This window comes from Hippoglossus stenolepis, chromosome 5, assembly GCF_022539355.2.
Source record: "Hippoglossus stenolepis isolate QCI-W04-F060 chromosome 5, HSTE1.2, whole genome shotgun sequence".
Classification (NCBI taxonomy): domain Eukaryota; kingdom Metazoa; phylum Chordata; class Actinopteri; order Pleuronectiformes; family Pleuronectidae; genus Hippoglossus; species Hippoglossus stenolepis.
Genome location: NC_061487.1, coordinates 2,302,416 through 2,326,775, shown reverse-complemented (window position 1 = coordinate 2,326,775; position 24,360 = coordinate 2,302,416). Strand labels below are relative to the sequence as shown.

Below are 24,360 nucleotides of genomic sequence, written 5' to 3'. Positions count from 1 at the left end.
AAAGAAAGCAGACAACATGCCCAATCCACAATATTTCTGACGAGCGCTTCTTATTTAGGGTTTTAAAGGAATTGGTGCAGCATATTGGAAAGTATAGTAATATAAGACTGAAATGAAGTCAAAAGATGGCTAGCCTAGCTTAGCATAAATACTTGAAGCAGGGGGAAAGAGCTAGCCTGGCTCTGTCCAAAGTTCAGATATACACCTACTAACGCATCACAACAAAAAAATTAAAGAAAATATATGGCCAAACAGCTATTGACTATGTTTGTTATTGACTTATTATTTGTCATTGATTTGTTATTGAAATTATTGACTATATGTTGACTATGTTTGAATTCACTTTTTTGCTTAATGGTGGGGCTGAGTGAAATTACCAAAATCTCTTCTTCTGATCAAGGTAATTTCATATCCAGATGAGGACACATATTGACTCATTAATACCATGTAAATTGTGTCCATGTCTTTGCAGATGTTCAGTTGTAACAGAAGCCGTTGTGTCCTTCCATCTCTGTGAGTCTTTGTCATATGATGATCTTATTTCTATCATTATTTCATGTTTTTAAACAAAAAACTGCACAGTGCACACTTACTCCACTCCATATTGTGAGCACAGGAAGCGACTCAGTATAACTAAGTCAAGTTTGATGGCTGAACAGCTCCACAGGACTTTCTCCACACAATCCATATCTGCTCATTAGAGGGCCCTTTCACACAGAGCATGGTTCAATATGTCATTACAACACTGCTATAATTTGTGTGTGGGTATGTGTGTGTCTGTATAGACTGCAAAACCCATGGTTCCTCCACCCCTCTGTCCACTTCCCTCCCTCTGTAATGCCGTTAACCACATTCTGCATCCAAGCTCATTCACACTTGAACCAACATCCTGCAATTCACTCTCCAAATCAAATAATCCAAAACACACAGATGTCACTGTGCATCCTGAGGCTACAGAAAGGAAACTCCCATGGGAAACTGGGATCCAGCTCTTACAAGAAATATGCTCACATGCACACATTCTTCATTCTTAGTCACAGATCAACACAATGCACATGTTGAAAAAGCCATGCTGGACCACACAGCTCTGCAGAGAGTGCTTTTTAAATTGTCAGCTCATCATCCGGAGCAGCTGAGAGCTCAAGATTCCACACATGCTTTACCTGCGCTGATGACACGCACACGCACACGCACACACACACACACACACACACACACACACACACACACACACACACACACACACACACACACACACACACACACACACACGCACACACACACACACACACACACACACACACACACGATTATTCCAACTTACCGACAACCATCAATGTAAACTCAAAACCTCTTTTGACCGACTTCCTATACACCTGGTTGGGGAGATTGGCGAAGCCCACATAGCCCTCAAGGTTCCGCTGCTGAAGGAAAACACACACAGACAAACACACTTTGTATTAAAGCAGGAATAACAAAGCATCACACTGTCTAAAATGTTTTATCTTTAACAGAATATGGGCCTGTAGTGGCACATTAGATGGGCCCTTATCAACACATGCAAACACACACAAAACTGGGACTACGGTATTTTTATACGTGTGTGTACAAATACAAAGTAATAAAAAACTAGCTGCACACAGAAGCAAACAGTTATTATATGCCACAAAGTGATGAAAATCTTGTTTTTCGTGAACCTGCAATTAGCATTTCTAGGTCATGCAGAGACCCCTTTGAAGCGAAGCACAGCTGGGATAAATACAAGAGGAGAAAAGGGCTGTTTGAAGGGGGAGAGAGGTGAGGTGAGGGTGACTCACAGAGAAATAACAGGCCTTCTGTGAGGAGCATGGAAAGAGGAAGTGGAGTCAACACTGCCAAAGTAAGTCAAACAAGTCAACTAAGACATAAAAGTAATGTTAACCAGTAAATTAAGTCAATGAATTCATCAATGCAGAAACATCAAGTGGATGAAGACGAGGCGACGCAAACAAACTACTTGATTGTCCCTACGTGTTGAGTTGTATCCATCATGTCCCTTGTGAATCTTAGTCCAGATCACAGCCAGGCTTCACAGCTGCTCTCTCTCTTTACCGCCAGGTCTCTCTTCATCCCGTAATGCTTCCCCATCTCCTCCCTCTGCCTTTCTGTATCTCCCTGTCTGCCGTCAGATAACACCCCCCCCACTTCCAGTCACTGTGCACTGTCCTGCACGCTACATGAGGCAAACACAATTGATTGCTGGCCTCTCAGACTCTGTCATGCATGGCTACGATGGAAAACTGCAGCGCTGATAGAGCATGGGTTTAAACTAGCTACAGCTGAAATTAAGACCAATTCAAAGCAGGACTAAAAGATGTACAAAGAAAACTATGGCAATTTTTGATGATCCAAACCAAACAATCATGTTCCCTAATGGGTCTGACTGGGCCGGGGCATCTCAGTAGCATCACACTGTTTCATTCATAATAGTATGATGTGACATCTTTTATGTTATGGAAAGAATGCAGTAGGCCTGCCCCCTGAAATTTGAAGGTTGAGACCACTCAGTCAACCCAGATTCTTCAAGGCGAGTGTCAGTAGAAAATATTTGCGATCTGTTGTTGGTGTAATTAGCATGCATTAGCTCAGAGGGACAATTTGACCTTGTTTACTATTTTACATGTACATCACTGTGACCCTGAACATCCCTTCAAACCCCATTAAAAAAAACAGGCAGTAAGAGTTGCTTTATAATCTATATGAAAGACAAGGAACACATCATCATAGTGAACAGCCAGACTAAAATCTGTCTGTTAAATCCATGACAACAGCACCTGCGATCTGGATGCTGCCTTTGGCAATAATGTGATTGGATTAGTTTTAAAATGGTTTATTGTTTACAGTATTTTTGTTATTATTGTTTATAGTATTATTTTTTATAGTATACACAATGAACACTTAGGGTATACACTTTATCCCACATAAAACTGTTCCATGACTGAACAAGGCAAGTGATGGTTCAGTAAAGAAAAGAAACTGAAGTTATTAAGATTTAATAATTACACAAAAAGGATTTAAATAATTGATTTGGGTCAATTCAAAGACAATACAGTGAATTTTAAAGCAACTGATTTTAAATAAATATAGGATTATTAAAAAAATAGGATGATCTGCTGCTTTTCTAAATTTCTTTGATTCGTCTTTAAAATTTAAAGTCAAGACAGTTTTTTGTTATGATAATTATTGGAGTAATAAAAAAATGTATAGAAAAATCTAGTCTGTGCTGCAGTGCAGGTTAGACACCACACTGAGGTTAATTTGACCGGTTTACCCACCAGACTCTGCTCTGCAGCCAGTGAGGAATAGTTTCTCATCTGTATTCAATCTGCAAACCAACTTGGTTTGGTGAACACTGTCACAATGTGTGACCGACTGTAGTAAAAAACTGAGGCAGGAAGTCAGCGCAAGTTTACCTTTTATACATGATGAGTGAGAGCAGTCATTTTCTAAAGAACGCCAAGACTTCAACAACAGACCTCACTAGCATTTTTAAAGTACAAACACTTTTATTACTGCTTATCTTTTATGAGCGTCGTCTACTAGAAAGTCAAGTCAAGTATCTGTTAGTGCACTGATTCGTACCGCGCCATCATCCCTGCTCTGTTTTCATTCAATGACGAAAAATCTGTAAGCAGGTAAATCTGCAATTGCTTGCATTCACTTAAAACTGACAATAACCACCCCCTTGAACAAACAAGAATGTGAAGTCACCAGATGAGAGGACGAACTGCAGCAGGGAATCATTAGAGACGTTTAAAAATCGCTTCAACTGACGAATTGTGAGTCAATCATAAAATTCACCACAAACGTATCCCTTATTAGTTTAGCGATTACATTTTTCGACTATTTTTTTATTGAAAGAATTAACTTCACTTAATCAAAAAGCATGAATTTTATTCATATTACTGAAGCAATCGGCCATATTCTCCCTTTACATGGATGCAATAAGGCTACGCACCCACAGATGTGAAGGGAACGTACACAAAAGTGTGTGGACACCTTTCTTTACACACTTTTTTGAGGCTTTTGGTTTGTTTTTCATGGCTTCAGTGTTGTAACATAAAAGAACACTAGGCTGTAATGTTAAGGTGTCTGCATACTCTTGATTACTATATGCCACACTTTTCCATCATCCACACTTTGACAGAACAGCCATCCCAAGGACAATTCAGCATAGGGACTGAAGAGCCAGGAATAGAAACCCCAACTTTCTGGTTAGTGGACAACCCTCCCTATGCTTGAACCACAGCCCCAATAACAAGCATATTACTGATGCATTTCACAATTACAAACACATATAGGCCTGGAGGCTGTTTCCAGGAACACAAACATAAAACCTGAACTTCTGCAAGTTGTTTTATTAATCTAGACATGCATACAAATAATGTGATTGCCAAAGTTACCAGTATTCTATCTTCTAACTTACAGGTTTGCAAGCCCCCTCACATCACCATACATTCCTAACATTACAAATACTATGTGTTGGAAAACAATACAACACCATTTCAGGATGTCCGAACTGTGTTGCTGTAGCTGTAAATCAATGACTTCTGTCACACCAACAGTAAGTGGCCATGGCTGACCCAACTCTACATTCTACTGTCCATTTCACAGTTCCTCCTGCTGACTGTGACATTCAAAAAACCTTAGGTTACACACGAGCATCAACAGTGGATGTTATGGACACACATACTGCAGCAAACTACTAGGAAACTACCTATTCGCCTCATCAATACTCTTTGGTGCTAACAGCTCAACAGCAGGCAGAACTTCAGTGAACGAGCCTGGGGCACTTTCCATTTCCATGTTTGATCCACCCACATACAAGTTCTGTGTGTGTGTGTGTTACATAAGTGGCCTCCTCTGATGGTCTGGCTATTTCCTGTTAAAGTGCATGGCAGGCAGCACAGGTAATATAACGCACTGCTTTGGTCATTTATCTGCAGGTAGGAACTTCCGACATTCGGCTGTTAGCTATAAAAAGCTATTTGTTGTATGTCCATCAACATACAGTATGCATGATCATGAGTTAACGAAGAAATGAATCCAACAATAGTTTCCACCTTAATTATAGTTATAGTAAGCATCATAGTGTCCCGGTAATGTTTGCATGTTGCATCAGCATTTTGTGTAATTTATTTAGATTCGTATGGATTTTTTTCATAACAAAGTGGCTTATGGAGAGAAAAAAACCAGACAGCAGACTTAAAAAAGGAAGTACTGGGGGGATGAGAGAAAGGAGGGCTGCTCAGTGACTCCATACCATTCATGGAAACCCCTCCCCCAGTCCACCCAGTGGTGATAGTAGCTGCCTGGTTCACTGACATCATCTGTGGTGCCAAGTCCCACACCCTCATATATTCAGCAGCTGATGCTGAGCCCTTCTCATGGCTATTTATTACAAATGCAATGCTAGTTATGTTATAGTTAATGCATTGCTTTGAAGTAGTGTCCCGTTCTTCGTCTTCTGTTATTTTTAGCAGGGAGCACGTTGGGCCCTCTGTGTCTTCACTACGTCTCCGGGAGCTCGGTGTGTGTTATGTCCACGTCTTTGTGTGAAGGGAATCACAAACAGACACAAACACAAAGCAGCTGTGTTGTACTGTGTTGGGTGGTGATGAGTGATCGCTCCCTGCTGAGTTCAAGCGAAATGAGGTGTCCCACTCGATCCCACAGACGAGCAGTTGTGAAGGCTTGTAATCCAGTCGACAGGGAGCAGGCTTTTACTATCTACTACTAGTGAATGCTTCAGCCACTGTTGTCTTGTATGAAATGCGGCCCACCAAGCCATGTTTCAGTTCATTCCTCCTTTTTGGACTTGATATAGCTGCTGGTCTTAATCGAGAGATTTCATATAGACATTTGGCGCAGGAGAGTAAATCTCATCAGGGCTCTGGTCCTCAAAGCATGACATCAGACCGTGGGGGGCTGGGTCTATTACCTGGATTTGGGTTATTTACATTCTTGCAATAGTATCACTGTCAAAGTGGGTGTGAAAACACGTCTAAATCGAACAAGTCAGAGCCAACCTGTCTCCAGCAGCTGGAGTAGGGACCAGTCCACGTAAACCCTGCAGGGAACCGTCAAACCAGTAGAGCGTTATGTGGGCGTTACAGCGTTATATCTCTATATTATAACTAAAGTGAAAACCAAGAAAACGCGCTGTCCACCACACATACCATATAGCAACACAATGTTACTAATCACGTTAGAGATCGCCACCCACGACCTGACTACATCACAGTATGTCTGCAGCGATGGGAGGCGTGGTACATTCTCAAAACTACGACATCTACCGTGCTCCCGCAAATGAAGCGGGTTTAATGAAGCCGAACTCATCAGTGGAGTACACACATTCACGAGAAGGTGTTTGTGAGCTTGTATTCGTGTTCTCGCCTCCGGGGGCACATACAATGCTCTAAAAACCTCCACATCGTCAAAGGAGCTCGTTGTGTGGTTCTCTCCACACTTGGGAAAATCGGTGCCAGCAGCGACTGAAACACGCGGGTCCGGTTCAAAAGAGAAACCGGGCGAGATGTCGACCAGCAGCGGACAGAAAACAGACATGTGAACATGAGTGTGTGTGCTTGAAGCGGACTTACGGCGATGCTGGGAACAGCGGTCTCTGGTCGCTCGATCATCGTCCTGTGTTTTCACCGGCCCACCGAGGCAGACACCGATACGCGACGGGAGAAAGACGCAGCAGAGGGGAGCACACAATGTGAACACACCGTCTATAGTGAACACGAAGCGAAAAGCGTCCGAGAGTGAATGAATGAGGTTAAATTACATATGGCCGCGGATGAGACCACTACAGATGTAGATCACTGGAGAAAACTGCTCCGACTGTTTTCCTCTCTGGGCAGCGGCAGACTGTATCCGGTTCTACATCCGGCGGAGAGTTTCAGAATAAGACGAAATCCATCGCAACATTTAAGATAAGATCAGATAACCCTTTATTGATCCATACACCCGCGAAATGCAGTTATTGCAGCAGCAGGCAAGTCAGAATGAGGAGGACAAGGGAATAACAAATACAAGAAAAAGGCAATAGAATCGAAAATTAAATAAAAAATGCTGAGTATGTAAATTCTATACACCTTTCACTGTAGTGGTTTGTATAGAAATGTTGCAAAGTAAAGTGCAGTGGACAGGATGATTGCATAAGAAAGTAAAACAACTTTTTGTACATAAGAGAAATACGTTTGTACATAAGAAAAAACAGTACCTAAGAATGTATTAGCTTCACTACACTGGCTTCCTGTTTTTGAATATAATTTCAAATTCTCCTCCTCACCTACAAAGCCCTTAATAATATGGCACCATTATACCTCAAAGATCTCATGGTACTATATCACCTCACTAGAGCACTGCGCTCCCAGGATTCAGGCTTACTTGTCGTCCCTAAAGTCTCTAAAAGCAGAGTAGGAGCCAGAGCTTTCAGCTATCAAGCTCCTCTCCTGTGGAATCATCTCCCACTTTCATAGAGCTTCTCTTTCCTCCTCTTCCTCTTCATCACATTAATGTCTCAACAATACCTGTTACTAACTTGACATCTTCCCTGGAGTCCTTGTGTTTTATCTTTGCAGATCTAGTATCGCGACTGCGGCCACTTCATGGATTGTGGATCATGGATTGTGGCAGCCTGGATTATGATTACAACTAGATGGCTTAGATATAATATTCCTACTCACATAAACTGCCATTACTGCCAATACCTCTATTATTACAATGGTCATTGCTGCTTCCTGCGTCCGTCAGACTTTTTTTCGTTAACATTGATACACCTCTCCATTTATGTCAGACACTGTCTTTTCTCATGAATGTTGTATACAGTACATTCTTATTTTTATTTTGATGATGATGTTAGGCGTCAGTGCTGTAAATTGTTTTAACTGGCTTGTGAATAAATGTTGGCACACACATTTTCTATTTGTATACAGATGATGTTAAATTAGCAATTTTTAGAGCCTACTCTACTCCACTTTACACAGGACACTTGTGGTGCCGCTATAGTCATGAAAAGGCTTCAGGTGGTATATAATAATACATTTGGCTTTAGCTGCCAAGATGGACAAGTGCACATATTTGTGCATGGCTTGCAACGTCCCCACCCTTCATGCTCTGCTGAGGAATTTTATGTTTCTATTAACTGACTCAAAAAACTTGATCATGAGGGCCTTAACAGAGACAACAGAGTGTGACACAAGGTACTGACACACTGGAACAAATTTCTGTCTGTGTTTTTAATCCCTGTTGACCTGTAGAGTGATATGATTATATTTTTTATAATTCTTTGCTTTATTTTCTCACTTATTCATTGATTTAATACTGATATGGACCAACGTGTCTGAAATAAAACTCTAACTTACTAACTAATTTCTGCTCTACTCTGAATAACATGAGTTTGGCAAACACGGGTTTTTTAAATGAACTGAAGTTAAGACAGTTAATTGTGTCACATTTCTGTCTTCCTAGACATAAAACACGATACCTGGACTTTGTGTCCATATCAGTAAGTTAAGTTTCATTTTAAAAATAGTAAACCAGATTAAAATCATATCATGTAGCTGCTGTAATGCTAAATAACAGATATATTAGTTAAGATTAAATTTTATAAAAACTCCAGCATTATCAGGATTTCAGGACAATAAACGAAACTAATGGCGCACAGTGCTAACCAATTAGCTTTAGAAGCGATAAGCTCTTAGTTTGAAAGTAAATGCACATATTTTCCGGTTGTTGGATGTGTGTTGAGCTTGACGCACCTGTGGGGAACCTTCTCATTGGTCGAAGGAGAACGTGACCGTCCTCTGACTGTTCGTGTGAGGCCTTCAAGTGCTGGAGGCAACAAAATGCTGCCTTCAAAGACCGCTGTGAATAGCGGCACCAAACAATTGTGATTGGCCACATACCCTGGAGTATGAAGTGAGACAGTGAGGAGGCCTTTAAAAGCCACAAAACAAAGATCATAAACTGCACTATAGTATTTCTTAAAAACACAGATTTATCAAAAATAGATTATTATTATTATTATTATCAATAATAACAATAATAATAATAATATTTATTAGTATAGTAATAATAATAATAACTTTATTTGTAGAGAACTTATCTAAATGAGGTTAGAAAGTGCTTCACACTTGCACAGTAGCGAGAATATAAGATGCACTGTTGGTTTGGGTGTAGATGTCAGAAGATGCAGGATTTTCTACATGTTCTTCCTTCTTATCTCAGAATGCTTCTGCTTGTCAGATTTTATGTGTCATGTATTAAACAAGGAATATGATTAGAACACTGGGGTGAAAATCAGACTGTAAGACACTGTTCAACCAAAGGAAACCAGGATTTATGTGGTTGCTTTAAGAACATTTATTTCAGTTAATTTACCAGTTTACTAAGAAGTCATCATTGCAAGCAGCACTAAAGGCACTGTGTGACTTGTTGTTTAGCCGACATACAAACTGATCAAACTCAAGCTTACTCCTGTGGTCAGATGTTTGTCGATGTGACACTGAATGGTCCATTTGCCCACCCAAAGAAACCGTCAAGAGACGTTCCAGCATATTTCTCAAAGTGATATCCCACTTGCTCTTCAGTTCAGTTATAGCTACATTACTTGTGCTGGAATCCAAATGTGACTGTAAGTGACCTGTGTAAAGAACCCTTTCACTTTAAAAGAGACCCACAGATCTAATGTTTGCAAAATATACTGTATTGAACTTGTACATGATGCACTGTTCATCACACAACTTCATGTTTCCATGTCCATGGAAACATTTGAAGTTGTGTGAAAAGTCCTAATATTGATGTATATTTACAGTTTACAAAAATAATTATATGTAAACACACACAGACACTTGTCTCTCTATAGTTGTTAGGACAGGATCACCCTGTGATCAACAGATATCACAATAATGTAATTTTACCTAATGTATTGGCTATGCTGTGTATGTACCACTGTTTGGGAGTAAGGGCATAAATGTAGCTACAAAATGTGATAATAGTAAAAGTATGATCTGTATTAGGTTATGATATAATCAATAATAATTCTATTCTGATTATTATTATCAAGATAATATGTGGCTTTTGGTACCTATAGATAAAATATCTTCAAATTTCTGCTGTTATATTAAATCTGTTTAAATTGTGTAAATGAATACTGGTAGTGATGCAATTTTGACCCCTGTTAAGAAGAGAGGAAACGACAGACTTTCACCTTGTCTTGCTTTGATACAACCCCAACTCAGAACAGACAGACAGCAGTGATTTCTAAATTTTATTTGTATTTTATTGCAGACAGTGTGAACATAAAATATGTTTTGTCTGGTCAACTTCATTTCATTTGTAAATGTACATCCATTCCTGCCATTCAGGCAATTTAGGGCTAATAATCAGGTAGAATGATTACAAAATGAAGTGATTTGAAATAGGTGATGTCAACAGGTGATTGTAATCATGATTTGGTAGAAAAGCAGCATCCAGGAAAGGCCTAGCTCTTTAGGAGCAAAGATGGGCCGAGGATCGCCAGTTTGCCAACAAATGTGTGAGAAAATTATTAAAATGTTTAAAAACCTTCTTCCTCAAAGAAGGATAGGAAGGGATTTGGATATTTCATCCTCTACGGAGCATAACATCATTAAAAGATTCAAGGAATCTGGAGGAATTTCAGTGCGTAAAGGACAAGGGCGCAAGCCTAAACTGACTAACCGTGCTCTCTGATCCCTCAGACGACACTGCATCAAGGACCGTCATTTATCTATAAGCAATATAACCACATGGGCTCAGGATTACTTTGGCAAACCTTTGTCAAGCACTACAATACATAATTACATCCACAAATGCCAGTTAAAACTGTACTGTGTCAAAAGGAAGCCTTATGTTAATCGAGTCCAGAGGCGCCGTCGACTTCTCTGGGCTCGAAGGCATCTGGGATGGACCATAACACAGTGGAAACGTGTATTGTGGTCAGACGAGCCAGTATTTCAGGTCTTTTTTGGAAGAAATGGACACTGTGTACTCCAGACCAAAGATGAAAAGGACCAGCAAGAAGTCCAAAAGCAAGAGTCTGTCATGGTATGGGGTTGTGTCAGTGCCCTTGTTAAAGGTAACTTACACTTCTGGGATGGCACCATTAATGCTGAAAAGTACGTAAAGATTTTGGAGCAGCATCTGCTGCCTTCAAGACGACATCTTTTCCAGAGACATCCATACATATTGCACAAGACAATGCAAAACCACATTGTGCACACATTACAAAGGCATGGCTGTGGAAGAAGAGGGTGCGGGTGCAAGACTGGCCTGCGTGCAGACCAGACTTGGCCACAATAGAGAATATGTGGCGCATTTTGAAACGCAAAAACGACAACGGAGACCCCGCACTGTTGCACACCCTAAGACTTATTTGCAGGAAGAATGGGACAAAATTACCCCTTTTACCTTCCCAACTTTTTTTGAAATATGTTGCAAGATTCAAAATTGTAATAAGTGTTTATTTTGAAAAAACAACACAATTCATGAGGTCAAACATCAAATAATGTGCCTTTGTATTGTTTTTATTGTAATACAGGTCAAAGATAATTTATAAATCACTGTTTTCAGTTTTCAGTTTAAATTCTGATTTGGGGTTGTACAAGAGAATCAAATTTGCAGCATAAACACAACAGAAATAAATTATTGTTTTCTTGTCAGAATGGGTTACTTATCTGTACAAGTACCTTGAGTCAAATCACGACTTAAAAAAAACCACATCATCACTTCATATAAAACAAGTCAAAGAGTTCACAATGGTTCAGTGTAGAAACACAGTGGTTTGGTCTGTAGCTTAGTCAACTGATGACACCATGTGGAGTTGCAACACATTGGTCTTTCAAAGTGAATGGACTTTGTGTGACTCCGTTCAAACGACAACAGTAGATCACAGTGTAACATGTTATGTTTACATTCTATGTATAGCTCATCCTAGCATATTTTATCAAGACTATGTAATATAATATTAGAAGTATATACCGTTGGCATGTAGTTAAGACCTCATGGTGGAGATAGCGACATACTATAAATGGATAAAACATCTCTTAGTTTAAAAGTTAAGGTTTGAAAAGTTGCAGCATCAAATTACATCAAGGTTTTGTTCACAGAAGACTCTTGTGGTGGGATTGGTTGCCATGGTTACAGGTTGGACGCCTCTCCTGGCTTGGATTTGGCGTTCAGGTTGTTGATGGTCTCTTTCACCCATGCGGCTGATGGTTTGGCACACAGCTCACGACCGTTCTCTGTCTCCAACCTGACTCACACAAACATACAGACCAACAACACAGTCAGGTTTGGTGCATTCATGTTTAGGTGCAATAATGTTAATGCTCCATTTTTCTTTCTCCTTACAAGACGGCTGGGTTGGGACACCGCTGGCTAGTCTTCCTGTAGCCGATCACGTGGCCCTCAGGCTGGTTCTTGATGAAACGAAAGCAGCACTTCTTTGGGCCAGAACCACGCAGACCTGCAAACAGTCATCTATGAACAAACAACTAACCAACTTACAACAATCTCACAAACATTGCCTGTTCGTTCCTCCTTTTGTTCCCTTTTTAGTTTCCTGTTGGCCAACGTGACACCAAACCTAATGACTTTATTTTTATCAGTGTGGAAAGTGTGTCACTGCTCAGTTGTTCCATTGTGATATTGAAAAGCTCTTTGACGTATGTAACTCTGCTGTGTAGATGAAATAAGGTCTTGTTCTGTTTAGGAAAGAACATTGGTTTTTTTTGACATTTTTATATATATTTTAGAGCAGATCTTCTCTGATACAACTAGTGTATGAAGTGCTGAAGCCTGACCACCAAGGAGCAGCAGAACTAGATAAAAATAGTTGGTATGGCTAATGTGTTGGCAAACAGTTGTATATTCACACATTCAGCAGACACATTGCGACATTAGCCTTCATTTGGAGTCATTTGTATGCATTTAAGTCCAATATTCACACTTGTTTCTCCTCTGATTTGGTCCACAGCAACTCTATTCTGTTAGCCTGTCTGCTGTTTGGTGCCTGGCAGTTAGTCAGTCAGTTTATCTGAATCTCTTTCCTCAAAGACAGCAGCCTGCTGCTGCTAGAAACGAGGCTGAGGCAAATGTGGAGAATGACTCTGAACAGTGAAGCAGCAGAGACAAAAACAATAAGGCCAAAATGGGCTAAGCAGAGCTTAGCTTGAGAGATTCTCCACTCAGACGCGTTCACATCAGCAACAAATCTTTTGGAGGATTCAGGTGAGGGGTGGTGCAGGCAGGATGTTCTGTTTTATACTACTACAGAGATCACATGTTTTTGTGGACATCAACACTGGCGTCAGCTCTTATCACAGCAAAATCTTTTGACATCTTCGTGTTCTACTCGTATGGCTTTTTCATCTTGAGATATTGGTTTTCTTTGATTTTTTGCATCTGTTACATGTGAGAAACATCTGGACTCTCTGCGGACTTTATACTGGAGGGCAACAAGGAGAAAGTCCTCAGAAACTCCAGAGGCTCTCACTCTGACATTTTTTGTTCACACTTGCATCCCCTGCGGTGAAAGTTCGGAGTATCTCCGGAGTTCAGTGCATGTCTGAAAGCAGCTCAACAGAGATCTCATTTAGCTGCACACAGTCATTCAATGCAGTGTTTGTTTCAAAATACTGATCCGTGAATGTCCTGAAACTCACAACCAGAGCCACGAGGGAGCTGTCAAACTACCATGTGAAGCTGAGCATGGCTGAGTGTGGAGGAAGCTTTAAAATATGATCATATAATAACTATGCTACAAGTAAAAATAGATAATCATATTTTTTTATTTACTTCCTTCTTATGGGATGGTATTTGTTTCCCTGTTTCATTTCTATTTTAAAACTAGTATTTTTTTACCAGTACTGCTGACAGATTCACTTCCAATACACATCAGTCAAATAATGAAACAGACTGAATCATAGATGACTGCAGTTGTAGCATTTTAAAGAAGAGTACAGTTATTCACATCTCGCTCACTCAGTGATCGAACACAGTGTTATCAATTAAGCTCGTCCTTACCTTCGCTCAGAGTAATGGCAGCCAGCATCAGCACCAGCACCGACAGACACAGACGAGCAGCAGCCATCTTGAAACGTGTGTGTTCTCTTCACAGTGTAGTACGAGGTGAACGTCCGAGTTGAGCCGTTAAACTGTGTTGTCCTCCACTCCATCAGCTTCCATATTTATAGAGCTGAGCAGCGTCGACCGGAAAGACCGGGACTTAACAATGACGTCCACCTTTGGGGATTTACCAGCAGTTTCATGTGTAGGCATTCTTGTGTGGGGTGAAAGTTAATCTTAGTTCCTTAAAAAAGATGACTATGACCTATCAACAGGAGAAAACAAGAAGTATCACCACCTACATGTCACATGTCAATGCTCTCATTCTGACCTCACAGACCTTTTGGTTGATATGTGTGTTGAATGTGTGTTGCATTCTGCAGTAGCTTAGTGTAAACCACAGTGTTGCTGAAACAATTATGAAAGTGACAAATAGAGGGCAGGATGTGATTGACATTCAATTAAACTCTTATTTCAAATGAATTTAACTATGCAACAGTAAAAGCAGTTTGGGGATTTCTAAGGGTAGGTTGGGGATTGCTGCGCAGGAAACTGCACAGCAATGCAAATCCTACCATAAACACAGGGAGGGAGATTTCATCTTGACCGTTTGGACTTTCCCTGTTTCAGTGTTTCCCAACTTGAGGATCAGGACTCCTCTTGGGGTCTCAAGACACATCTGAGAGGTCACCAGGTAAATAAAGGTCCTCCATTTACTTTCTATTGAACTCCCGTAAGCTAGGATTTAAAATTACAATAAAACATTCAATTTCAAAGAATACAACCCACAATCTAAATCGTTTTAAGTTCATTAAACTTAGAAACATGATCCCCCTTGCCACCCAGCAAATAAACAAAACATTTTCTAAATTAAGTTATCTGAACCTGAGTTCAAGAATTATTGTGACAAATATAAATTGTGACTGTTAATTCACATATACAGTCATTAGATAGAATTGTTTTCCCTCTATGGCTACGTCTTCATTAAAGCTATGTCAACGTTGATACTGTGTCTACATTAATACTGTTGTGTAAGTTTTCTGTAAGTTGGTGAAAAGAGAACTCAGGCAGCAGCTGATTTCTTATGCAGAAGGTTTTAATGTAGACTTGATGCTTCAAGGAGACCAGAAGGTGGAACAATATACAAACGCTAACAGAGTAACATGAGCAATTGTCACCCCCAAGTCTCAAGATGTCTCCCACAGCATCCCCATATATCTTCCTCTACTTGCATCACCCATCAGCACATCCATGAATGGCTTGAATTGCTGTCACTCTCTGTGTTCGCATCCTATTGGATAGTTTAGCCTAAAGTATGCATTCCTAAATCACATTGTGTCCTTACATCTCGTCACTGGTGAAATACGCAAAAGAGTTAAAGTTGGTGATGGTTGAAGTTGGTGCCTCTCTGTCTGGTGCATCTGAGTCAGATATGAAAGTCCCTCAACGTAGACACTACAATGTACTGTTGGTTGGCCCTTTATCTACAACCTGACCTTGGGTACTGCTTAGAGAGAGAAGGGAGTATCTGTGGAATTTAGACAGGCACTATTCTCCTGTACAGATGTAATGTAATATACAATATACATAATATATGGTGGCATATACAGTAATGTGAGGATCGTCAAAAATTCCTGAACAAATACTGTGTCTACATCAATACTATCAATACAAACCATTTACTATTTACTATGTCTACATAAAACTATGTCAACATTAATACTATGTCTACATTAAAGGGATAGTTCACCGAAAAATGAAAATTCCCTCATTATCTACTCACCCCTATGCCGATGGAGGAGTGGGTGAAGTGTTTGAGTCCACAAAACACTTCTGGGGTCTCATTTATCACCGTTGCGTACGCACAAAACGGGGCCTGAAACGTGCGTACGCCACTTCTCACGCAAACGTTGGGATTTATAAAAACAAACTTGACGGGAAAATTTGCGTATTTCCACGCAAACTCTGACCCATGCGTACGAACGTTTTGGAGACGGGAAAGTGGCGACACAGACGTGAGGTGGTGAACTGAAGCAGATTATTGATCCAATTCATCATTTACATTAAAACCAACAGCTTAGTTTTGCTCGCGCGACATTTCTGTTCCACACGAACCTTTTAATTAAAACATATATAAAACAACTTACAGCAAATTACGTTTAGATTCCATTTAACAGCAGAGTTACGGAGTCGAGTCATTAATAGGTTTTAATAATATCTTCTAACACTGTGCGTGTATCATCAGATCACTGCAGTGAACGGGACTGTGCCATCAGGCGCACAGAGCGACCTGGAGATCACTGACAAGAAATGAAGACACTTTCCAAATAATATCCCAGAGGAGGTGAGGATCCACTGATGTGAGGGAATCGGTCTGATGCTCTAAATAAATAAATACTGCCGTGACACTGGTGCAGGGTTCTGCGTGATGTGTGCATGCGAATGGAAGGATGAGGAGGAAACGAGGGTTCAGCGGTGTCTGATCAGCTGATATAGATTCTATTGATCTGTGATCTGTGATCTTTTTTTTACTTCAGGCTCGGTTCTTTCTATCGTCTTCACTCTCACTCACTGTATTATCCACAGCAGCGGCAGAGTATCAGTGTATTTTCTTCATTAGTGACATCACTGCTGTCCCATGAATCGCTCTTCACCCCCACCTCACTAACAAACACCTCATGTCAGTGTCACTTCCTCTTCTCATCACTTGATGCCGTGACTCCGTCAGGACTCACGGTGGAAACCCATTGGTCAGCAGCATAATTTAATATTCATTCCGTGCTTTGCATTGACCATTTATGGTGTAAAGTGGGCGTGTGGAGGGCGGATTTGGAGGCAGATCCACGTACGAACGTTTCCAGGTGGACTGTGATTCATAAAGCGAACATTGCGTTCAGGTGTGCGTGCGCACGGTTTTATAAATCGGAATTTCCTTTGGCGTACGCCATTTCCGGCTTTTGGGCGTACGTACACTTTTAGTATGAATCCTACGCAATGTTTGATAAATGAGACCCCTGGAGTCTCAGGGGTAAACAGAGTAGCAGCTGAATCTAATACAATTGATATAAATGATGACCGATTCTTCTTCAAGATTTGACTTGAAACAGCATTATCTACACCCTGTTTTTAGCCGGAATCGCTGTTATCTTTCTCCGGAGCCACATTCAGACATTTAGGCTAAAAACATGGTGTAAATGACGCCATTTAGAGTCGAATTTGAATGTCGGGGCTTACAGACACTTGGATGACACAACAGGAGCAGTATGGAGGCATTTTATGTTTACAGTTGTTTTTAACGTCTGAAGGAGTCACCAGTTACTTCAATTGTATTGAATTTGACTGCAACGCTGTTTACCCCTGAAACTCCAAAAGTGTTTTGTGGACTCAAACACTTCAGCCACCCCTCCATCGACATAGTGGCGAGTAGATAATAAGTGAATTTTCCCTTTTTCCCTTTAAGCTGTAAACACAACACTGACATAATGTATTATGTCAAACAGGTTAGAAAACAGTTGGCTACTTACCCGGCAGACGTGAAGCAACAATAGTTCATCTGAGGTTTTGTCTGTCTACCTCCTGAGAAACATGTTTGTTTCTTTAGCAGCTAAACACACCTCCACAGTGCTCACTGATAACTACCATTGTCTCTCTGCTGTTTGGTGCTGGGTAACCTACTTTAACCTGGTTCTGTTTTTAATTTTCAGTAGTTTTCAATTGCGCGCAGGTATACAGTGCGTGTGGAGAGTAAAAGAGTTGAATCACATTGACAAACATTTGTCTGCGATTGGCTTCTTAATTCATCTGCATTCATCTGCATAATGCATAATAGAGATTAGTCAAAATCTATGGACCTAAAACACTTAGTATCACTGTGTGTTGTGTGGAAAAACTTGTGTCAGTCCCAAAATATTGGAGAGTCTAATTCATCATCAGATGATAGGCAATGGGCTCCAAGGTTGGGCGCTGGGCAGCTAGTGTGCACTATAGTGCCTGGTTTTTAAAGCTTTTTTCTAACTGCCTGCTGCTAAAATCGATGAGCATGGTGACACTTAATTGAAACAATCGAACAAAACCATAGAGCTGACAGACGGTACAGAGCTCTGCAGGACTGAGCTACAGAGTTGAGTGATATGCTGCCTTCAAATGGAACTTGTGAGCTTGTGTTTACCATGAGGGGAGTCTAGTATATTGTACATTTGGCTTGCAGGTTGTTAAGTTGTGTGAATACTACTACTCAGCAATGGCAGCGTGTTTGCTAATACTGTCAGTGTCTACACACCACAGAGGCTAACAATGTAATAAGGAAATGGGGCAAAGAAAAATGCACAACGACTAAAATAGTATCTTAACTTATTATCAAATTAAAAAAGAACTTCCATGGTCTCTCCCACAATGTCAGCAAACACGTCACAATTCTAAAACTGGTAAAAAAAAGTTTAGAGGATTTGGAGGTTGTGAATTGATGTGTTCAGATGGACTCTTCTCGTTACAACAGTGACCATGATCTGATTTGAAAGCACTTATAATCTCTAGGTTTGTCACTAGAGACTCCCTCAGACATACTGGTTATCAAGTTTCACAGGAATCCATAAAATACCCCACCACTGGCTACACTTTCGTTAGCTACACTGGGAAATATTTGGATATTTAGAAAAACTTTTGACATGGTTCCAGTGCAGTGATTTGTTTGTTCATCATATGCATGCATGACTCATCTGACTAGTTTCCGTGTAGGGGTTTTCCCTCTTACACTGTACATTTTTAGTGGTCCTCTTTCCCCCCTGTTCATCAAAAGCAGAAGGACTCCACAAATGTTTGTTTCACTTCTTCATACTTTGTCCTTTAAGCGAGACAAATGAGCTGTTATTTGTCTCAAACTTAGTGTTGTATTCAAATACCAGCCTAACTGGAGAGTCCGAGAACCAGTCATATTGTTACATTGTGTGAATTTGAAAAAAGGGGAAACCAACTGACACACATACCACTATAATGCCTTTTCATTTGAGTGAAACTTGACATCAGCCTCCGCCTACACAGACTACATCATTTGTACTTGCATTAAGGTCACTATTATTTTGGTCTGGTTAGCTACTAGCCTACTATTCAATTCAATTACATTTAATTTTATTTGTAAAGCGCCAAATCATAAAATACTTTATTTCAAGGCACTTTACATCGAAAGTCAAGAGGTTACAAAAAAAACCAGTTCCCAGAATGAGCAGCACTTTGGCGACTGTGGAGAGAAAAAACTCCCTCAATAACTGGAAGAAACTTCCAGCAGTACCAGAGAGAGAGAGAGAGAGAGAGAGAGAGAGAGAGAGAGAGAGAGAGAGAGAAAGAGAAAGAAAGAGAGAGAGAGAGAGAGAGAGAGAGAGAGAGAGAGAGAGAGAGAGAGAGAGAGGGGGAAAAAACACAAAGTCAGACAACAGAAAGAATGGGAGAAGTGCTCAGTGCATGATGGGAGTTCCCCCAGCAGTCTATTCCTTTAGCAGCATAAGGACTAAATCAGGTGACATAGTGTAAAGAGCAGCAAAGTTGGCACCAGGAGGTGGTTGGAGTAGATGGATGGATCAACAAAATACAGAACTTTGACCAGGAGAGCCCTGTTTGTTTAATGTGTGAAACCGATAGTCAACATTTTATTTTTTAACTATGACTGTTGAATAACTATGAATGATTTGAGTCTGCAGTTATCCTGAGCTCTGCACAGTATTTGAATGCCTTTCAGAGAAGCTTTTCTTGTTTAAGCACCAACAACTTCACTCTCCTGGATCAATGTGACTGCTCTCATCAGCTCACTTCCAAACAGCAACAGGCAGCGAAAAAGATTTTAGAAACATCTCGTATCAAACAGCAGACAGTTATAGTTAGTTAAAAGCAAGATAAAATCTAATAGCATTTAGTAGCTAAAAAAAGAGATATTTTTCACAGTTTTGGTGAAACCAAAACAGAACTACTCTTAAGTGTCAGAAAAAGGATGAAGCCCATCTGCTGGGTTCTGATTTCATCCTTTCATGAATCTGATTTGTAGCTAACTGACTGAAATGTCTGGACCCCACCATCTGTAGACTTCCTATTTGGGCAATAGGGCTCACCATCAACATCCACACCAAACAAAACGTTAGAGAATCTGTAACTTTCTATAAACGTTCTATAACTCACTGTTGACCGATAGTGTATTTACTCGAGTATTTGAGGATACTCATTGACATAATGCATTCCCTAGCCCCTTACCCTAACCTTAACCATCAAAGCTAAGTGCCTAACCCTAATCTAACCCTAATTCTAACCCCAACCCTCATAACTATAGGTAAACAAACACACACAAACACACAAAGAGTTTCATGCTTGCCACAGGCCTGTATGATGCATACTGTAGCCTACTGCCCAAAATGTGTTAACTTTCAGCACAGTGTGTTCGGAGAAAAATCTGTTAGCACATTTGTATTGAAAAACACAATGTTGAAACTGACTCCTGGTGCCAAGTAACAGGTCTAATACTGCTGTAAACATTGTTTACCATGGAAATCAAACTGTATCTGAAACCTTTAACTGTTACTGTAATCCATGTTTTATTCAAAAAACAGACTTCTACATAGGTTATTTTTTACACACGTCATATAAAGGTGCTAACGTTAGCATTAACCGCTGTTTACTTGCCACGAGGTACAGCCATTGTTGCATTTACAAGACAAGATGTTGGAAAGTGTCCTCCTAGCAGCCCTACTTCTTCAGAGCAGGCTGGACACTACAGTGACGTGCTATCACAAAGTAGATGACCTGGGCCAGGGCTAGCTTGTTAGCATGCTAACTTTAGTTGACAAAAGAATTGATAGAAATAGCAGCAAAACAAGAGTCAACATTGGTGGTGCTTTCTGGAGACAGCTCTTGGCAAATAAAGGTTAGGTTTGATGCTGAATTTGCGACATTCCTGCTAAACACGATTTAATTGACTATGTAGCAATAGCACCTTTAAAGGAAATACACAGCCTGACTTTGGTAGTTGTCCCATGTTGACTGATGACGACATTGACAGCAACATGATCCTTGTGTTCCCAGTACAGTAGATCATTGATCTGCATTTTCCTGCATATTATCATGAATAATATTGATCGATAGGGAGGATACCATCACAAAAAACACTTGTTTTTTAATAGCTTTAATAGGAGCATTTTCAAGAAAAAAAACCTTGACTTTCCTGTTACAAATGAAAAGAAAAAAATTCATCAATAAAAAACACCCTTACTCATTTGTGTTTTTTCCGCATCAACCTTATTTGGTCTTGTATGACCAGTAATTTGTAGTGGCTAAAGCAAACTTTTGTAAAATTGTTGTTGTATAAAGAACAATATGCAATAACAATAACAATATTCTCTCTAAGATATGGCCATATCTCATTAAAGATGACTGAGAATTTAGGTCTGGGCCTGCTTCCACATTCAACATAGTGTTCAATGGGAGCACCTGAGCTAATGGGTCTACAGGGGACACAAGGAAAGTTTATGTAAACAAGTCTCTTAACAATTACACTGACTCAACTGCTCTAAACAACATTTCAGCTCCTGTTAAACTCTATGGACTGTGTGGCTCTGTTAAAGATTGGGAGTAAATGCTAATGAAATAGTGCAACAGTATTTTTATGAACTACAATACTCCAAAGGTTGTAATCTCTGGATTTGTGTGCATCCTTCTTTAGATCACATTGATGTCCAACCAGCAGCAGAAGTAATGTGTGAATAGGTGAGAGGAGCAGAATACTAAAGGCTGAATAAATGTGAAGAACAGCACAACTTGCAATATTTTTGCCACACTCACCACATGGATTCTGTATATTGGTTGGTGGGCTAGTCTTGATCTTGATTGGAACTTAATAAAATGTGTAAACATATTATTTACTATAAATTATACAGTATATGTGCAGCCTTTAGGTCTTCAAGGGGGTTCTGTGTCATGAGGTTTTTTCCACTAGCCAATATGGCTGTGGTTGTACAAAAAATCTGGGCTGCATGCTATAAATTAGCAAGTGCACAGATCAGATGTGCTTACAGCACCACGATGGCTTACTAACAAGATAGATACAATAGTTTGTTGGACTGACAATATCAACGGTTGTAGACATGGCGAAGTTGTTATTTGAGCACCCCAAACACAGCCAGCAAAGGCTGTGTTACATCATCCTCTGATGTGTGTAGTTGTGTTTCTGCTTTAAGTAAATCCTCAGTCTGTTGCCTTTGTAAGTTACATCAACAGGGTCCAGTCTCACATGCACAGATGCCACTCTGGCATACCGTTAGTGTATGTTTCAGGGCAAAATCCTTCCTGACTCGTCAGGCATCCAGACTTATGCAAGCAAGTATCGAGTCTCTATATTAATGTTGTAAACTGATACCGTTTCCTTCATGCATCAGCAAATTCTCACTTCAAACTATTATACCAAAAATGTCCTTTACTTTTTAAATTGTCACCAATCATGGCTGAAAAACATGCTATAAGCGTTGCATCAAACAACTTTCTTCTTCAGTTTCATCCCATTAAACAATACCTCTCGTGAGAAACATACAATATAGTATTAAACAGGCATTAAACTTACTATAAAAAGTAATGTGGCGACAATAGAAATTTTATCATATTATTTTTCTGCTTTTAGAAACACTAGTTTTAGTTACAAGAAAAAAAGACACTTGTTGAGGTTCCTGGGAATGACATGGGAGCAGTAAGGTGAATGACTGACAGCAGAACACATGGACACAGACGGTCAGTGTAAAGGCCAGTCAGCTGCTGTACACTCTCATCACTTAAACCATGGGTTTTCCTCTTTTTACATAGTCAGTAAAGGAGGATCCAACTGTCCCTGAAGGTAGAGTCATAAAAAAAAAATACTTACACTACAACTGAAACAGATCAAATAAAAGGAGAGTGTAAAATGGCTACATAAACAATTCACTGTAAATAAAACTCTCTAAAGTCAAAAGGGAGTGTTGGAGGAGAGGAACGGAGACGCCAGGCGATATTCAACAGTCAAAGTCTTGATTACTTGTGGTGTGTGTGTGTCTGTGTGATGAACATCTTTCTGGCTTTCTAAACTAAGTCCAGAGATTTTTCCTTTCATATACAATTACTGCTCACTCTTGTCTACCTTCTGATTCTCAATTCATCCAAGCACTCCTCTGCTCACTCATTCCTTCATTACACTTTCCATTCTTCTCTCAAAAAGCTCCATATCCGTAAACTCTTAATTCTTTCTTCTTTTCCTGGACGCCGTCGTTCCTCCATGGCAGTATTTTAGAAAAGCTCAGGTGGTCAATCTAAGGCTCCTCCTCCCCGGTGGAAACAGCCAATCTCATAGCCACAGACAGGTGGTCGGTGAGGCCGGCCAACTGGGTGACAAAGCTGAACTCCTCGATATCCTGTAGGGGAAAGAGAAAAGAACCCTTATTATCAAATCATCGATGGGAAGGGGTTAAAGTAAAGGTTTACCTAAGGATGGGCACTGTTCCAAAAATCACATCAATCTTTAAAACTAAATATTGCTTCGGAATCGTGATCTTTCTTCTCAATTTTGAAATATACTGGTAAGGATTTCCAGACAGGAACCAACGTATAGAATTATATTTTTTCGAACTGTTCTCAAAATGATAATGTGCATCATTGTCTTAAATCCACAGTTTTATACACACTGTATCTTAAGGCAGCATTATTTCCTCACTGCTCTATAATGCACCTGTCACTGATTGTTTATGTTTCTGACTGTCAGGTTGTACTGATCTGAGTAAAACACTGTCCCTATGTTCCATTGGATGCTTCCTTCCAAGGTGAGTAAAGTAAGAATCTCTTGAAAATTTATTGTAGATGTCAAGATTATGATATAGCCTGCAATTGTCAGTTCTACCCTCCATTTGTTCTTGCAGCGATTACTTGCAGTCAGTGTTCCAGTTCATCTCAGAGGTACTGGATGGGACTGAGATCATATCTGTGCAGTCCAGTCAAGTTCTCCTACAGCAAATTTGGAAAAATGATTTCTTTATGGGACTGGTTCCGAGAACAGGGACACTGTCCTGCTGAAATGAAAGAGGACCTCAACCAACATTAGACCAGAAGACCAAAATGTCACATTGTTCACTGGAACGAAGGGTAGTATGGCAAGCCGTTTGAGCATTTATTCCATATCCTTGATATCACATGTCAGTCCCCTCCACTAGTTCGGTCTTTGTCAGCACTAGTTGG

At 40.1% G+C, this 24,360-nt stretch overlaps 3 protein-coding genes across 9 annotated transcripts in view; all 3 read right to left on the bottom strand.

The window, feature by feature from the left end:
• Positions 1-6,907, bottom strand: part of LOC118109359 (septin-7) — a 48,678-nt gene extending 41,771 nt beyond the window's left edge. For 3 of the 7 annotated variants that reach the window (XM_035156422.2, XM_035156423.2, XM_035156425.2), the window contains exons 1-2: positions 6,642-6,907; positions 1,325-1,424 (exon numbers count right to left, since the gene is read on the bottom strand). In XM_035156422.2, coding sequence (XP_035012313.1) covers positions 1,325-1,424; positions 6,642-6,680 — 139 coding nt within the window. In that variant the 5' untranslated portion in view covers positions 6,681-6,907. Of the gene's footprint in view, positions 1-1,324; positions 1,425-2,010; positions 2,158-6,641 lie in introns of those variants that run through there. The other 4 variants (XM_035156424.2, XM_035156426.2, XM_035156428.2 and 1 more) reach the window with 3 other exon arrangements.
• Positions 6,908-11,573: 4,666 nt separating this feature from the next.
• LOC118109008 (C-C motif chemokine 4) lies at positions 11,574-14,249 on the bottom strand. The gene is made up of 3 exons (XM_035155791.1): positions 14,095-14,249; positions 12,421-12,535; positions 11,574-12,322 (listed from the first exon to the last, which is right to left on the bottom strand). Exons 1-3 carry the CDS (start codon positions 14,159-14,161, stop codon positions 12,208-12,210), a joined length of 297 nt encoding a protein of 98 aa, XP_035011682.1. The 5' UTR covers positions 14,162-14,249; the 3' UTR covers positions 11,574-12,207.
• A 7,030-nt stretch (positions 14,250-21,279) lies between these two features.
• Positions 21,280-24,360, bottom strand: part of smpd3 (sphingomyelin phosphodiesterase 3) — a 64,813-nt gene continuing 61,732 nt past the window's right edge. The window contains exon 10 of the mRNA XM_035157920.2: positions 21,280-23,543. Within this exon, the coding sequence (XP_035013811.2) occupies positions 23,442-23,543 (102 nt within the window). The 3' untranslated portion in view covers positions 21,280-23,441. The remainder of the gene's footprint in view (positions 23,544-24,360) is intronic.

Excerpts from the sequence above, each read along its gene's own strand:
- LOC118109008 (XM_035155791.1), bottom strand. The coding sequence starts at position 14,161 with ATGGCTGCTGCTCGTCTGTGTCTGTCGGTGCTGGTGCTGATGCTGGCT. Across the intron at positions 12,536-14,094 it reads TGCCATTACTCTGAGCGAAG|GTCTGCGTGGTTCTGGCCCA; the intron begins GTAAGGACGAGC and ends GACTGTTTGCAG. Across the intron at positions 12,323-12,420 it reads TGTCCCAACCCAGCCGTCTT|GTTGGAGACAGAGAACGGTC; the intron begins GTAAGGAGAAAG and ends TGTGTGAGTCAG.